Genomic DNA, 14929 nt, shown 5'->3' with positions numbered 1-14929 from the left:
GCACCAACTTTTGAGCGATATCATTGCAAATTTTTGTTCTTTATTTCTTTGTTTATTTGTTGTAGAGTTACGAGAGGTTCGTCTGCGCTTTTCCCGGCGTAGCCTCAAAATCGGCTTCCTCGATATTCTTTCTTTCACGCGAGTTTTGAGCAAAAGACAATACAAGAGTCGGAGAGAGAACGGTGTTTTTTTTCCTTTTCCTTCTTTTCTTTTTATCGTTTCGTTTAAAAGACTAACCGTGACGAGGATATTTTAATGTATACAGCTACACCTTACAGGTAAGAACTAGTTGAGCAGAGAAGTGGAAAAAACAACGACAGCGCGGACACGCGTCCACACCGATATTGCTACCGAGCACACGTTTCTTCTTTCACTCTATCGTAATAATTATTGCGATAATAACCGTGCGATAAAAATGTCCGTGTCACATGAATACTCTGGACCGTGCCGTTCTCACGCTTTCTATATATTCGCGATGTTTTCACGACAGCAAAAAGGGATCAAAGATAAGGGCTGTCTAGAACAAGGGATCTTTGAACATGAAATCGAAAGATTGTTCGTATCGGACGAACGAAAATCGAATAATCGAAGGGTTCGAAAAATCGAACGAATCTAATCTCACAAAGTTGTCAGGCAAAAAAGACAGAGAGACGACGATGGTTTTGTCTGAACGAGATCAAAGATTCCCAATGCCTCGCGTTCTACGAATTTATTTCTTTCCCTTTTGTTTCTTTTTTTCTATTTCTTTCTTCTCTTATTTTTTTTTCTTGTTCCGTTATCTTCGTGCATTTAGGATCGAATCGATCAGTTCTCATGTGAAACGCGACATTACGTATCCGTGGCTCACCTACAGCTGACCATGCTTCGAATACATTTAAAAACACTATTAACAATACATTTCGTTTTTTGTTTCTCCGTCGTAGTAAAAGTTATAATAGAGAATAGTATTAACATCAAATAGAAGAGTATAAAGAACCATGCTGGCGTATAGAGATAGATATTAAAGTAGGTAATAGGTAAGAGGACGATAGATTACGATATCAATATAATCCAATAAATAACTTTTCACTTGTTTAAGAGTAGTTTTTTTTTCTTGCATAAACGATGATGATCATTTAGTAGACTTTTTTTTCATTTTAATACAGTATTTTGAGCACATTCCTCAGGTGTATAACCACGCTACACTTTCTTCGCCGAGTTGTACCAATATATTTCGCAACGTCACCTCGCCATTCCTTCGATTTGATTTATCGACGATATGAGACATATCTTTTTCTTTTCGCAGACATACGAGTTATAGTGTGTTAATAAATTATTAAATAAAATTCGACTAATGAAAATCAATCACATTCACGATGAACAATGGTAACGATAGACTCGAAGACACTACGTTGCCTTGGTCTGCTTAATGATTTAAATTAACTACAAACATAATATATATTAAAATATCGTTAAATAATTTTGTACTTCGTCGAAGTTTCAAAATTAATCAGCGCATTGTGAAATAATTTAAACTATACATTTTTTTTTTTTTAACACTTAGATAAATATAATCGATAACGTCTAGTACGATATTAAATAAATTGCGTAACAATTTCGTGCTCGATAAAAATTAAACAAAACTTTTCAGGTCGTGTTTAAATAAGATTTTTGCTCAAAATCAATTTCACTCGGTCTGGATAGTCACATAGAATTAAATATAATAAAATTAATCTCCGAATTCGAATCTGCTACGCTTTTCGTTCGGCTGTACGATTTTGCCGGTAGAAACAAAAATTTCATACGATGAACGTAATCCGTTTCGTCGTCAATCTATCTCCATTCACTCGATGTTATCCGCTAACTCGACTAATGGCAGTACAATATCGGTACAACTCACTAATTGATGGCACGGGTCCGCCTATGTACAAATATGTAATACCATATACCACATACCATTTAAATACATCACATATTTATCATTTTTTTTTTTTTGTTATATATATATTCTCCATATAGATATATATATATCATTCTTTTTTTCTGTGACGTGGAGGGACTCGTTTGTACAATTCATGCATATATTCGTTACTGTTTCATTGCTTCGTTTTATCGTACCTTTCCTCAAAATTCTGAGTAATCAGCCTCCAGAATTGCCTCTTGCGTTTACATTTGCCAAACAAATCCAGAGAGTGTGGCCAAGCTTGGAACTTTCTCGTTACAGGAGAAAGAACGTAGAATAATTACATTTTATTAAGTACACATAATCTTACCCAAGAAGGCTGATTAAAAGCTAACTAAATTTTAAGTACATAATCACTTTGTTTTTTCTTAAATTCGTAACGCAATTTAATAAGAATTATTTAACTACGAAATTATCGAAATAATTAATTCGGTTGTGTTTTAACAACTAACGATCGTGATCTCTGGATTTGATCTCGCTGCTGTGTAATAATTCCAACACTTTCTTCTTCTTTTCCCTTTCCTCGACTTCTTCTTTCTTTCTTTCTTTCTATTTTTTTTTTTTTTTAATCACTAACTACGTCGTGTTTCACCTCGAATCGATTCTAAATCTGATTAAGAGTTAGATTACGTACATATAATAAGAATTACATTAGTAGAAACGTAGTTTCTGTAACAAGTGTATTGTCTTAAATGATATGTCTGCTAATTTTGTTGCATTTCGACTTATGAGCCGGACCTGCGGTCGGGATTCACATATATAACACTTTTACACCTTAAATGAACTTATGTTTAAATACTCGAATCACCTAGGATCTTAGTTAGTATAGTTAATTATAGATTTCTAGGATTACGCATCTTATTCGACTTATTTCTTTTTCTTTCTTTCTCTCTCTCTCTTCCTTTCCTTCTTTACTGGAGGCCGTTCACTCAGAGTTTACAAAATCGTGTGTTCTTCTATGGTCGTAAAAGAGGTATACCCATGGGCCGTAAGTATCCGTGATATTCGCGATTTAAGATTCGAAAATAAGTACACGCGTCGAACGTTTGAACGATAAAATACTGCTTCGATTTATTTATTCTTCATTGCTATCAAATGTGGTCAACGTGATAAAAATATTTCTCTCAAACGAAAACGATCCGTTCGTTGCGTGTCTGTGGAACGATATTTAGGTATCTAGGAAACAAGGATTCGTTATTTATCAGCGGTTTTCTCTTTTTTCGAGAGATGATTTTCTTTCTTTAAATAGATAGAACGGTGCCCTTGGCCATACGCCTTTTTTTTTCTTTTTTCTCTTTTTCTATCGATACGCAATTCTTGTCTGTAAATGAACGAATGGTGCGTGGCCGGAACGTTTGTCGTTTGAACAGCGCGTTACACATTTCTTTCTTGATTTCATTTTCGTCGGTGGATCAGGGGGTTGAGAAGGGTTGGAAAGGGAAAACATGGAAGAAACACAAGACACACACGCATAAAGGACAGACGATTCTCTCGTAAGCTTAAAATCCAACGAATCTGCTCGAATGCGGAACGTCAAACGGAAGTATCTCTCCTTTCTCCTAGATCTTTCTCTCCTTCTGTTTCGAAACGTGTTTGTACGTTGTTCGTAACGATATTCTTTCCTCGCGTATTTTTCAGACTAAAAAAAGCAACATTGGAAAATGTCAAGCCATCCTTTCTTTCATTCACTTTTCTCTTCCTTTCTCCCCTTTTGTTTTCGTTTAAAACTTGGCAGATTCTTTAAAAGCATCCTCAGTCACTTGCATCTCTTTTTTTCGCTTTTTTCCCCTTTTTACACGTGAAAAGTTTAAAAAGTTAAAATGTATATCGTGGTTTTTTAATTCCTTTTAATGGTAAAAGTTAATAAGAAGAAGAGTGTTAACAATAACAATATCTTTAAAGGTAGAATTAGAGCAGCTACGATCGGCGGACAAATCTGAACGACAATCTCTCGAGTGACGTCGACCAATGGATACACATGTATACGTTTTAGCGTTCACACGTATCGTGAAACGTAGCTCGAGTACGTGTCAACGCCACGTGTAGCTTTTCTCGTATATTTGTTTCTCGTATATCTTTGCTTGTAAAATTTCGCCGGGAACGATGTTCCTATATATACATTTAAAACAAGCAAACAACGTAATACAACGTAACTAAAAACAAGCAACATATCGAATTTCTGCCGTTCAGGCCGAATTTCGTACGCCGACGTAAATATTAATTAAACGATATAATTGCTAAATAATCGCTAACGTAATTATTCTTTAATTAAATTACATTTGTACTACCTATCGGATAAAGTTTCGAAACATAAAGGGCGAGACAACGCATTGTCAACACCGCGGTAACAATTTATAAAATTAACGCAAACGATCATTTAAGGCACCTTACATACAGGAACATCGTTGAATTCCGTTAAAACGAAAGGATAAAAATTTGCGAAACTTGTATCCAGGCGATTCACCGTCATTGGCTCGAGGGTCTCGCCTCGTAGTCCCTAGTAAGGTAGAAAATCAAGCCAAGTATATATACTTTATTTATAATATAGATCCCTCCTAAAACAACCTAAAACCTATAACCTACGTATTTTTTTTTGCGTTAAAATTCATTCGAATTGTACATACAGACACTGACGTTTAGAATTATGTACAGACATGTACACGAATTATGTACACATAGAGTGGTGATCTAACGCGATCATTATTAGTCGAATAATAATCCGTCTGTTTCTTCTTTCTTTTTCTTATCTCTTACTTTTTCTTTTGTTCGCATCTCGATTTATTTAAATAAACGCTCTCTGCCACGTGTCTGCGTTCGATGCGTGTATATATAATGTATTCATGGCTGTATGTATAATTAATTTATGTTACAGTTCGATCGCGATCGCACGATCGATCGCGGCCCGAAGTGAAACTTGAACAACGTGTCTCTCTTTCTTAATCTTTTTTTTTTTCTTCTATAGAGGACTATATCTCGCCTAGGCTACGAGTCATCTTCAAATTACATCGATCTGTTTATACATATGTATAATATGTATATATATATAATATATATTAAAATTTATTCTGACAAATATAGTTAATATATATATTATATATATTAAGTAACAGAGGTAACAAAAATCTTGGGGAGCTTCAACAAATCTACGAACGTTTTCTCTTGACGATTGATCGCTTTACTTATCGACATTTAAATACGCTAAATGTAAATTTAAACTAAGTAGAACTAGAGCGAACGTGCAACAAGTCGTATTAATTTTAGAAGGACGGGATGTGCTCGCGAACCGTTTATAAGATCGTTACCTTTCGTGCGTTTTTAAAAACAAGATCAATTTTAGATTAAGTTCATCTTATATTACGCTACGTTCATGTTATATTTAACCAATTAGCTTTACACTTCGATTTAGACCTTTCTTTATTCTAATCGTCTTGTTTTCCATTCGAATCTCGTTGAAAAATATCCGAAAGAAAAGATTCTTCTAATCGCAGGTTAAACGATTCGATTCGTAAGCCGATCTCGTCTACGATAAACCAAAAAAAAAAAGAAAATAAAAGAAGTAATGAAGAGTAGATAGTGAAGAAAAGACGATTAAAATTAATCTAAAATGTTTAAAAAATGACAAAGAGGCAACAGGTAACAGTTAATGTCTTGTGGCACAATCCTGGGAACATTTCACGTGCATATAGCCATAATAGGTACATCGAAAACTGCGAATAATCGTTCAACGCGTTACATCGCACTGAATCGTGGCTAATTCCCTTATCCTGACTCATCCAGTCAGGTTTTAACCTCTGCTAGATTGCTACTTTAAAAAAAAAAAGAAAAAAAGGAAATACTTAAAAACACCAGCCAGTGTGTCGCTCGTGTAGGACACGATCTTTCCTGTAGGCCATTTGGTTCGTCGATGACGTTTTCACGCGTCTCCAACATCCTCTTTTGTTAATCGACAAAACGAAAATGATCGATAAAACAGACGGAAAGCTTGCACGTTCGATTATTATCCCATAGACAAATCCAACCGATCGCTGTTGACCGCTGCCGTTGCTGGACCGTCGCGATGTTTCGTCCATCCCTCGTTTGACACGAAATGGGGGACTTCCGTTACCCTGTCTCCTCGTTGAACAGAGCTTCGACTACGGCTGCGAAGTATAACACCCACGCGATATCTCTATCCTCGTTTCGTCATTTTCGGTATCTAGATTCTTTTTCAAAAATTAGAATTTCCATTCTGATCGTACTTATGCCATTTGTTTTTGCTTCTAACGGTTTCTTTCGAAGTCTGTTGTTACTAACAAAGGATAGAGGTATAGCCTCGGGATAGCTTCATCCTCCGATGCACGTGTTCCGCACCTATGTGTGACCGCGTACGTATAACTTATGGTATGGCTGGTCTGGTAGAGAACACGCGTCATTTCGTTTCGCTCAAGTCCATAGCGCGTACAAGAGGTATTTCTCGTTTTCTTTATTTCATCTGTTTCTTTCTTTTCATTGTTCTTGGAACTATATTATCTATCATATGGAAGTGTCCGTTTCTCATTTATAACTCGCCTAGAACGTCAGTTAACGTTTTGCCTCTGTGTAGGAGGTTTCGAGACACGACTCTCTCTCTCTCTCTCTCTCTCTTTCTTTCTCTGTAGATTGACACTGGAGTCACTGACTTTTTACCCGTTTTCGTCGTGCCATCGACGATCCTTCGACGATCGTGATTTATTGTTTTCTAGTTTTAGTTTCTCTTAGTAGTGCCTGCCTATTAACGTAGCGCGACCGTAAAATACTTTCCTACCGTACCGTTACAGCCTTCGTTAAGGTAACTTTAGTTGAACCGGCTGGGCATCGTCCTATGGTGGTCTGAGCCGGGTTGGGTTGTGCCATAAATGCGCTTGATTCTGAGCGCCGGTGTCACTATTGCTGGGAGGCAGTTGTTGCTGATTGAAGTCTTGGGCCTGCGATGAAACGCTGCTTGATTGTTGTTGCTGCTGCTGCTGTTGCTGCTGCGATTGTTGTTGCTGTGGTTGTTGCTGCTGACGTTGTTGTTGGGATTGCTGCACCTTCGATTGCTGCTGTGCAGGCCTTTTAGATTCCTGTCCCGTTGAATCGGGCGAGGGTACCGGCCTGTGAGATTTCATGTGTGCGCTTCTGCTTTTCACTTTGTTGAAAACTCTGCAAAGACAAATTGAACGATCGCGTTAGTTCAATCGACGATTTACTATCGGAATTATGTTTGAAGGGATTAGACTGTAAATAGGTAAATGTAAACACGATGCCTGGGGGCGGTACATAACACACAGACTATGCGTATGAAAGAAATCGAAGCTATTGAGACGTGGGTAACATTAATAGTATCGTATCGAAAGGGGATCTTTCATTTTGTTTTTGTAATCTTCTTTTTCTTTGACAAATTGGTGTATAATTTCGATGATTTTGAGTATTTGTTATTCTTGTCGAACGTATTTTCAACGACGTGTTCGGTATTCATGACGATCGTGACGACAACGATGTATGAACATTGAGCTAATTAATGACAGATCATGCGTATGATGCGCTGCAACATTAATTATCGATTCCATGGTAATGCAAGCATTCTAAATATTTATTGCCGGAATTATTCACCTTGACGTGCGACGTGTAACCGTATTGGAACGATTGCAATTCAAATGAACGAGATCGAAATGCTGGTTTAACAGAGAAAGGAATGTAAGTGACAGCAACGTAAACGTAATTTAATGAGGCGAATAACAAATTTATAAAAAAATTATATCGAGCAAGGAGATACGGATGTACAATATTTTTTCACAATGCATTTCCGTACGATGGAAAAGAAAAAGAAGGAAAATTTGATTTACGTATCATAGTCGTATATGGTGTTACGTATCGTTAGAAATTTTCCACTATTTTCTCTACTTTATATGTACATCGACGCTTTTGTAACATTTTTGCAATATTTTGCAACATTGCAATTCAATTCTAGATTTAAAACGTATACGTTCAGGCAGATACATCGATTTCATTATGCAATTATGCACAGAGCTTTGCAAGCAGATTTTGAAACAAATTAATAAATCTCAAGACAAAAGGAATCAAAAGTAGAGGACAGAGACGATTAACAATGCCGTTTTAATAAATTTGCCGCAAGATACCTATGATTGTTGAAAAGATACGTACCAAGCAATTTATTTGAGTATATTATACAGAGAATAATGCGTTTTCATTGAACATATCAAACTTGCTGCAATAGCATATTGCATAATTATTGTCCTACGTTAATATATAGTAAGTAAAACACCTATTAAAAAGCGGCATTAACAGTATCTAGCAGCAAGTAGGATACAAGTATCGTAATGAGTTTTTTTGTGAAAATATGTTTGTAGTACAGAGTGCTAATGAATACCAAGGATATCTTTGGCTTCTTCGAATCATCTTTCGATCAACTTCTATTTTCTAAACACTTATTTCGCAACTTTAACGTCATAACAATTTTTCAAAAACCGTTCAATCCAAGAATTCACTCTAAATCCCAAAGATTCTTTTTCCTGTAAATAATAAATCTAATCTCTCTCTCTCTTTTAATTATTTAATTATAATATTAAGTGACATCCCTTATAGAACTACTATTAATAAAATATCCCTGTTATTCGCGAACTCTCCGTTGAGTATACGACACGTAACCGAAATTCGAATCTCTACAAAAACGAGCACTGAGAAACGCTACGTGGTTGGAGATAAAAAAAGAAGGGAAGAAGACGAGATAATTTAATGCAAGAAGGCTCTCTTTCTTTCTCGGCCTGTTTCTCTCGCCCTCTAAAAAGAAGCAAAGGTGTTCTCTATAGTTGTGCTTGCGCCGATACTTGCCGCTCGTAACCCGTCGTGTTAATTAATTCGCTTGTGTCAGTGGCTAGCCGTTGGTCATTTTATTCGAAATGGACTTAATTTTTTGTTTAGATTAGAGATTGGAGACTTACTTCCCGCAAATCTTGCAGGGGTAGTGAAGTGGGGTGGGCACGGGTAGTTGTTGCTCAGAACTAGTGTGAGTTTGTGAGTTGGTGTTGACTGTGGCGTGGCCGGTATTGCCGGTTTGGGCGGTTTGGGTGCTTCCGGCCATCGTTACTGTTACACTTCCGCTAAAGCTCTGACAACACAAAGAAACACAAAGCCAAAATAAACAACACAAACAAACAACAACACGTACGACGACGACGACGACGATGACGACGACGACGACGACGGACAGAGATAAGTAAACGCACAAAACGTGTTTGGTTTTAACGCAACGCACAACGCGCTCGTACCTTGTGAGAAGAAAGCGTGAGAGAAAAGTAGAAACGACAGGTCCAACAACAAGTCACATGCGACACTTAAACGTTCACGCGTTATCTACGCGTGTCGAGTGGTCACGCGCTGTACGTACAAATCGAATACGAATCGATCATTGTGAATTTTTGTAGATTTTCGGTCACATATTATGTATCCGAGTTACATCTTTCAAATTTCCAGTATTTTCGGGTATATTCTTTTAATAAAAATGCCGTTTTTAAAAATGTGCTATTTAGCGTAGTAACAATATTTGCTATAAATAATACGTTAATAATAATTTAGGAGTACATTTGAACGATTCGTATTCAATACTCGACGAGTAGTTAGTTTAATAATTAATAATTAAAAAAAAAAATAGAAAAATAATACAAGTTTCATGAAAGATACATTTAATAGTCTCGATAATCGTCTAGACATTTAACGATCGATCTATGCTTGTTGTTAAAAAAAAAAAGATATACATATATAAAAGAATATTAAAATGCTCGATATTGTATCATATATTCCTAATCAAAAAGAAGCGGTGACATTAAGTTATATTCAGCAGCTAACAAACTCTGTTACTCTAATACTTTATTTATTAAAATCGTAATATTTGTTATCGTTTGGAGTTACTCGGTCTCATTGTATCAAATAAAGCTTGTAGGTAAAAGATAGAATACATAGAGGTTGATATAAAGTAACGGTACTCACATCGGGGCAGTCGTATGCGAATAATCTCAGCTCTCCGTCGCTAGTGGTCAGAGTAGCCGAGTTTTCTCTCTCGTTTGTCTGTAACTGAAGAACAAGTTCTACGTGAAACGAAAAATCAAACTCCATACAGATAAATGTTAAATACAAATATCACGATATTTAGAAACGCGATAATTTAACAGTCTTCGATCCTTATAGGATATAAGTATAAGGATAATTTTCTATACTTTAAAATCACATTAATATTGCAAGTGAATTCTTTGTCTGTATACTTAAATATTCCTTAAAAGCATAAGCATCCGTGATTTAACGATAATGTTATTCGAATCTCGATCGAACTTACCAGAGTGCGGTGAAGAACAGATTTGTCTTCGCTGAAGTCCATCTCCGTGACCGACGCGATGGCGTCGCGAAGCTCCCTGGTGTCCTTGTAATCCTTGCTCTCTGTCTTAATCTTTGGTTTACCGTGACGAACACGCAGTCTCCTGTATTCGTCCGGGCACAGCCTCTTCCACAGATAATAGAATTGCACGCATTGTTTCGCGGACTTGCCACCCACGTCTCGCGAGATCGCAGAGAAGTCCTTGTTGTACTTCAACAGGCCCTGGTAGAATGCGTCCATTTCCTGCGACGTCCATCGGTCGGTCTCGTGGCACTCGTAACTCAGCAACGGATGTTCCGCTGGCAACGGAGGCGTCGGTCTCATCAGCTTTAACATTGCTTCCTAGAAACGAACAACGAACCACGTTGATACTATTAATGAAAGAATTTAATAAAAGAGAGACATCGAGAAGATGAGAAATCCTAGCTTTCTGTATTTGGAAAAGTTTCATAATAAGAGTATTACGAAGTTGAGATAAGTTTATGAAAATGATTAAATAGAAGTTAAACAATTCAAATAAAATAAAATAGTTACGTATTAGTAATGTTAGAGAATGTGCTGATTTCTGTGCATGCAAGAGAATAAATGATAATGAAATATGGAAATACAAAGATGTATTAAAGATGATGATATTTCTTTGCTTTAGAACAGGAAGACATAAATCTATTCGATACTGGTTGTGAGTTAATTGAAATGTTTCAAACCATAACAAAAAGCGAACGATCAGACGTTCAATTTGATATAATTTGGAGCTATATGTAATTGATGAGAAACTTGAAAACGAAGGAAAATATAAAGTATGGAATATAGACAATGAGAGTGATTTCGTATGTACATAGAAGATAGCAGAGACAGAATAGCACAGATCGAGTTCAAGGGAAAGATATCATTTTTTAATAATCCTTGATATTTCATGTATTTTGTATAAACAACCCCAGTGGATAAAATTACGAAATGTATGCAATACGTGAAAATTAAGACACTGGTTATATACAATTTTGTTAACCTTTTTGTCTTCGACTACGATAATACATTGCTCAAAATTATATCAAGAGAAAAAGAAAAGCGAAAAGAGATGGTATAGGAATTTTAAGGATGGTGGAAATGGAATAAAGGAATTAAACTGAAAGAATCGTACATGAATATTTCCTTTGCACATGTGCAGCAGATGAAGCGCGTATTCTTTGTTCCTTCCTCCACCTGGTACCGCAGCGCAGCATGCAAATTGTAGGTACATTTCCACTGCAAAAACAAAAGTTTTTTGCTTCAGATACAAATTCGTTCGCGCGGAAACAACGCATTCTCTGGCGTGAAAGCGTAAACTAAATGTAATTTGTGTATCTGTAGCGTGACGATATTGCAAACGTTTTACGTATTATTCTCGTCTGTTTTATTACAATCTACGTTTATGGATAAAGTAATCTACTTATTCTTTTAATGCATTCCCTGCGATGCCACATAGAAACATTGGGAAACATTAATCAACGAATATCGATTATTTGCTTCGAGTTAACTTTATGGAAAATAATAATTATTACAACTGCGTTTCTTACGAAATTATTGCGTATGTAATGTGCGGTTGCATAATCACATTCTATATACAAAATGATACTTTTGATGAGAGATACACTGTACGATCGTTCACATAACCATCGTTTATATAACCAATTCCCTCTTAATTCAAGAATGTATATATACAAGCCAGAGATAGTATCGTTCATTGACATTAAGCCTCTAATACAAACGAGAGACTCGGAGGAAAGAAGGTACAAAAATCTTCAATTTGAAAAACCGTGGATCATAAAAAATTTAATTAAAAAAGGATCAAAACATTTTTACATATGTACACATATTCGTAAAAGCTTGGAAATTCCCAATAAAGTTCTCTAGCTAAATACCTATAATTGCAGATATTATATCTCATATCCATTTCGTCAGAAAGAAGAAAACAGGAAAAGAAAAAAACATTTATCTCATTTCTCTCTCATAAAAAAACTCTCAATAAACCCAAGTCTCTCATAAACCAAATCCAATAACTTTTAAAGGCCGCAATTACTTACGTTCATTGTCTGTCAGCACGTTATTTATACCAGGATCCCAGAGCAGATGATCAGCCTCAGGCTCGCCCTTTCCTCTATCCCCGTCACTTCCAACCGGCGGTATCGTCGCTTGGTACCTCGTCCCGATATTAATTCTCGGCGGAGGTCCATCGTTCCCTTGCGAATCATCCGAACTGAAGTCAGAATCTCTTTCATACTGATGCAGCCTGGCGTACAGTCCAGGTCCAGGTCTAGAAGGATCCAAAATCGGTGGAGGCGTGTAGCTACTATCCCAATGTCGATCGCAGGCCTTCCTCAATCTCGACGGATACGAGTGTGACGCATTCGCGTACAATCCTCCATCCATACGAGGCCTTTTTCTGCACTGTCTAACAGGACTGCCAGTTGGTACGTTACTAGGATTAAGGAAAACATCCTCGTCCAGAAGCTCTTCCTTGATCTGCTCCACCGGAATAGGCAAGTTTCCACTGACCGTTTTCTGTCTCATATTATTATTCTTAGCCACATTCGTTTGTATAAGAAATTTCGTCGGATTCACCACTTGCTGTTGATTGAACTGGCCAGCGTTGTACTGATGGTTAGTCTGCACGTTTAAGCCGAGATTCACAGTGACAGGTTCCATCTTCGGAGTCGTCAGCCGCATCTCTTTCTTGAAAGTCAACGCCGGGCTCAGAGAGCTCGTCTGCACCAGCACGTTCGTCTTTTGCAATCCAGCCGTCTGAATCAGCTTGAACTCCCCGTTGTTATCTACCACGATACCAGCTAGGCTACCATTACCCAGTCCAAAATCGACCAAGTTTTGGCTGGTGATGAACTTGTACGATTGAAACTCGAATCGCCTACGGCTGGCTGTCGTGAAGTCCTTCGGAGTGGATGACAGTAGTGGGTCCTCCGAGTTGGGCATCATCTGATTCTGGAGAGCGTGATGTGGCGACACAGGGAAGCTGGTGCCCGTGAACGACACTGGTCCTGGTGACGAGACCGAGGACGGCGGTAACGAGGACAGTGGCGACGGTGCCGGGGTCGCCGACAAAGGGCTTGGCAGTGGAGAATGCGGATTCGGTGAACCGGATCCGTATAGATCAGCGTCTGCTTCGGATTCAGCTGGTAATACTTCACTCAGAGCTTCCTCCACCGCCGCCGCGGAGGACATCGTGGTCGCGTAAAAAGCCGCTGATAAGGGCGACGATACTTGTCTCACGCTCTCCGGGTCCTCTTGAGGACTCAATAGAGGGAAGCTTCCGGTTAAAAGGCCTTCTTGGCTCGCTGGTGGTGTTGGATATGTGAAACTTGGACTGTCGTGTCTCGTTAAAGGCGATGGCAGGGGAGACTGAGTTGGTAACGTGTGCGGGCTTTCTGTATATTGGGCACCATAAGTACTGAATTCGGCTAGCGAGTCTGGTAACGGCGAGTTGACCAGTGCTTGTAAGTCGGGATTCACGGTGTGCTGAGATGGGTATCGGTCCTCCAGGGTGATGTCTTGTAACTGCTCGGCAGGTTGTTCTTGTAACAGGCTCGTTGTCTGAAACTGAATGGTTTGGTATATTAGAATTATTAATAATTCGTTAGACGATTATTATACGATGACACGATTTTTTGATTGCTCTCAAATTTCATACTGCGATTCGTGTTTAATACTTTCTAGAGTGTATTGAAATAATTTCATAAAAATCCGCCGAAACGTTTAAATCGATCAAACCGATAAACTATAGAAATTCTTATTCATAAAGTAACATTGTCCCAAGTTCCACCTAGGACACCAATCCTCATTCAGAAGTTCTCGTCAAAAATTGAATTTTCCAAGGGATTGGGGATGAAAAATTCGCGGAATAAAAGCGTTTCAATGGCACGTCAATGAATGCAGCCATTACGGTGGAATTTCATAGGTCAGACGTTAATGAGTCTCCTCGAAGACGAGAGAAACACGACGAAGAGGGAGAAAGGGAGGGCGTGCAAGATATCCGATGGATAGGTGGAGGACATAGACGGAAACGGTGCTTTCCAAACGGCACAAAGCATCGTCGACGTCATCGTCGGTGCAGTTGGTGCCAACTACTTAGATAATTCGCCTTATTAAATTCTGCGCCCGGAGAGAGAGGCGGCCCCTTGCCCCGTCGCGTAATTGAAACTAAAGCGTCTTCGACGCTTGACACGGAACGAAGAACGGAGCGCCAGGTGTAATTAGCCCATCAAAGGATCTTGGATATATTCTGTTTTGACACAAGCGACGAAAACGCGGATTCTCATATCCGTTCGCGCGTCGTCGCTTTTAGCAATATTCTTGCCATGTACTTTTCGGTGGATGGCAGTTGCGAGGCGAAAGTTGTGCGTGCGAAGCATTCGGGGATGAACGAACGAGAACGTGTGCATAACAATGAAGTTATTATTCTGAGTGTGTGTGTGTGGGGAATTTGAGGGTTATTACGGAGGTTTACTATGGAAATGTAATAGCAACTGAATGTTTTAATTATCGTTAAAGTTAGGTATCGTCAAATTCAACAAAGTTGAGTTTTGCTATGCGATTTTTGAATTTTGGATCAT

The 14929-nt window shown here is 38.1% G+C and overlaps 1 protein-coding gene across 1 annotated transcript in view; it reads right to left on the bottom strand.

Moving 5' to 3' along the window:
* LOC100746455 overlaps positions 1-14929 on the bottom strand; it is a gene marked incomplete at its 5' end in the record, with an annotated part of 240012 nt that continues 225083 nt past the window's right edge. Inside the window, 6 exons of the mRNA XM_033320534.1 lie at positions 1-7102; positions 8902-9068; positions 9947-10030; positions 10290-10670; positions 11467-11570; positions 12389-13916. Coding sequence (XP_033176425.1) covers positions 6781-7102; positions 8902-9068; positions 9947-10030; positions 10290-10670; positions 11467-11570; positions 12389-13916 — 2586 coding nt within the window. The remainder of the gene's footprint in view (positions 7103-8901; positions 9069-9946; positions 10031-10289; positions 10671-11466; positions 11571-12388; positions 13917-14929) is intronic.

Source organism: Bombus impatiens, unplaced genomic scaffold (genome assembly GCF_000188095.3).
Source record: "Bombus impatiens unplaced genomic scaffold, BIMP_2.2 scf_0318, whole genome shotgun sequence".
Lineage (NCBI taxonomy): Eukaryota > Metazoa > Arthropoda > Insecta > Hymenoptera > Apidae > Bombus > Bombus impatiens.
This window is presented reverse-complemented; position numbering and strand designations above follow the sequence as displayed.